The 1,228-nt window shown below is 31.3% G+C and overlaps 1 protein-coding gene across 1 annotated transcript; it reads right to left on the bottom strand.

Moving 5' to 3' along the window:
- Positions 1-283: 283 nt before the first annotated feature.
- Tsp_15013 (hypothetical protein) lies at positions 284-1,203 on the bottom strand. Its single transcript, XM_003367491.1, has 2 exons — positions 1,058-1,203; positions 284-446 (listed from the first exon to the last, which is right to left on the bottom strand). The coding sequence occupies exons 1-2, from the start codon at positions 1,201-1,203 to the stop codon at positions 284-286; spliced, it is 309 nt and encodes a 102-aa protein (XP_003367539.1).
- Positions 1,204-1,228: the final 25 nt, after the last annotated feature.

The following is a 1,228-nucleotide window of genomic DNA, read 5'->3' as shown; positions in this document are numbered from 1 at the left end:
ATAGCAGGCGCTTTACGTTTTTAAGCTTTTCAGAAAAGCTTCACACAGAACAGCAAAAATCCTATGCTAATAATAATAGAATGCAGTATTTTTATTTCATACTGTACGTAAATTTAAATTTTGATAACAAAATTCATTTTTTGATAAATATTTCATTTTTCAAAACGCTATATTCAAACAAAGAGATTAAAATAAAAATATGAATGGCAGTAATAATAGCATTTTGGCTTCATATTAAATATGAAAATCACAAATTGCAGTGGAAACTTTTGCTTGTTCTTTATTATTTTATTGGTGGTTGATTTGCTGTCCTGCGCCCACTCGTATGCAGAGCAATATCAAATTGCCAACATATTTGGTACTGATGCACCAAAGTGTAAAGGCTGTCTGCTTTGCAACGTGAACATGGGCCAGAAAATCCAAATGCATCATCACAATGATGGTATCTTTTTCACAACATCCCAAATAGATGAATTCCATCAGACTGATTGCATTGATCGTAAATGAATGAGAATTTAAATTGATTTTTTTTAAATTCATTTTTTAACAAATATTTGTTTTTTAAAGTTATGTTTATTATTTACGTGATTGTTTTCTTTTTGCTTCAGTGTACTATGAAAACGATCGTCCATAAACTGAAAGAATCCAAATAATTTCCGGTTCGGATTTGTTGAAAATACCAAAATACTCAGCACCTACTGTTTTCACTTATTATATCCATATTTCGTCTATTTTGTTACATTGCTATTTTCAAATTTGCATATGTTGTATGGCATTTTCATCAATAGCTGCGTATATAAATCAGGTTTGAACAGCAGATGTCACAACTGCTGGTAGCATTCTGAAGCTTTGAAATGCTCAAATCGTCATCAGTTTCCTCCTGTCGTTTTCATTTCGATTACAAAATTGATTTTTTGATAAACATTTCTCTTTTAAATCTGTTGTATTCAAAAATATGAATTCAAAATAAAAAATAAATGGCAGTAATAATAGTAATAATGTGCAGCGGTTATTATAAATAGAATAATTTGTTTTCATATTAATTGGCAGTGGAAACGTCTGCTTGTTCGTATTTCCACTGAAAGGTTGTCTTGCTCGATTGTGCACTATTGCACGATACAGGCTTATTAAGCCCACTGAACAGCAGTTGTTACACTGCTTCGATGACCCAGCTTGCCTTCGTTTAGTTTCGAACGGAAACATTTTTTTCTAGGCGAGTTTTTTTTTT

This window comes from Trichinella spiralis (genome assembly GCF_000181795.1).
Source record: "Trichinella spiralis strain ISS 195 chromosome Unknown Scfld4176, whole genome shotgun sequence".
In the NCBI taxonomy this organism is placed as follows: domain Eukaryota; kingdom Metazoa; phylum Nematoda; class Enoplea; order Trichinellida; family Trichinellidae; genus Trichinella; species Trichinella spiralis.
This window is presented reverse-complemented; position numbering and strand designations above follow the sequence as displayed.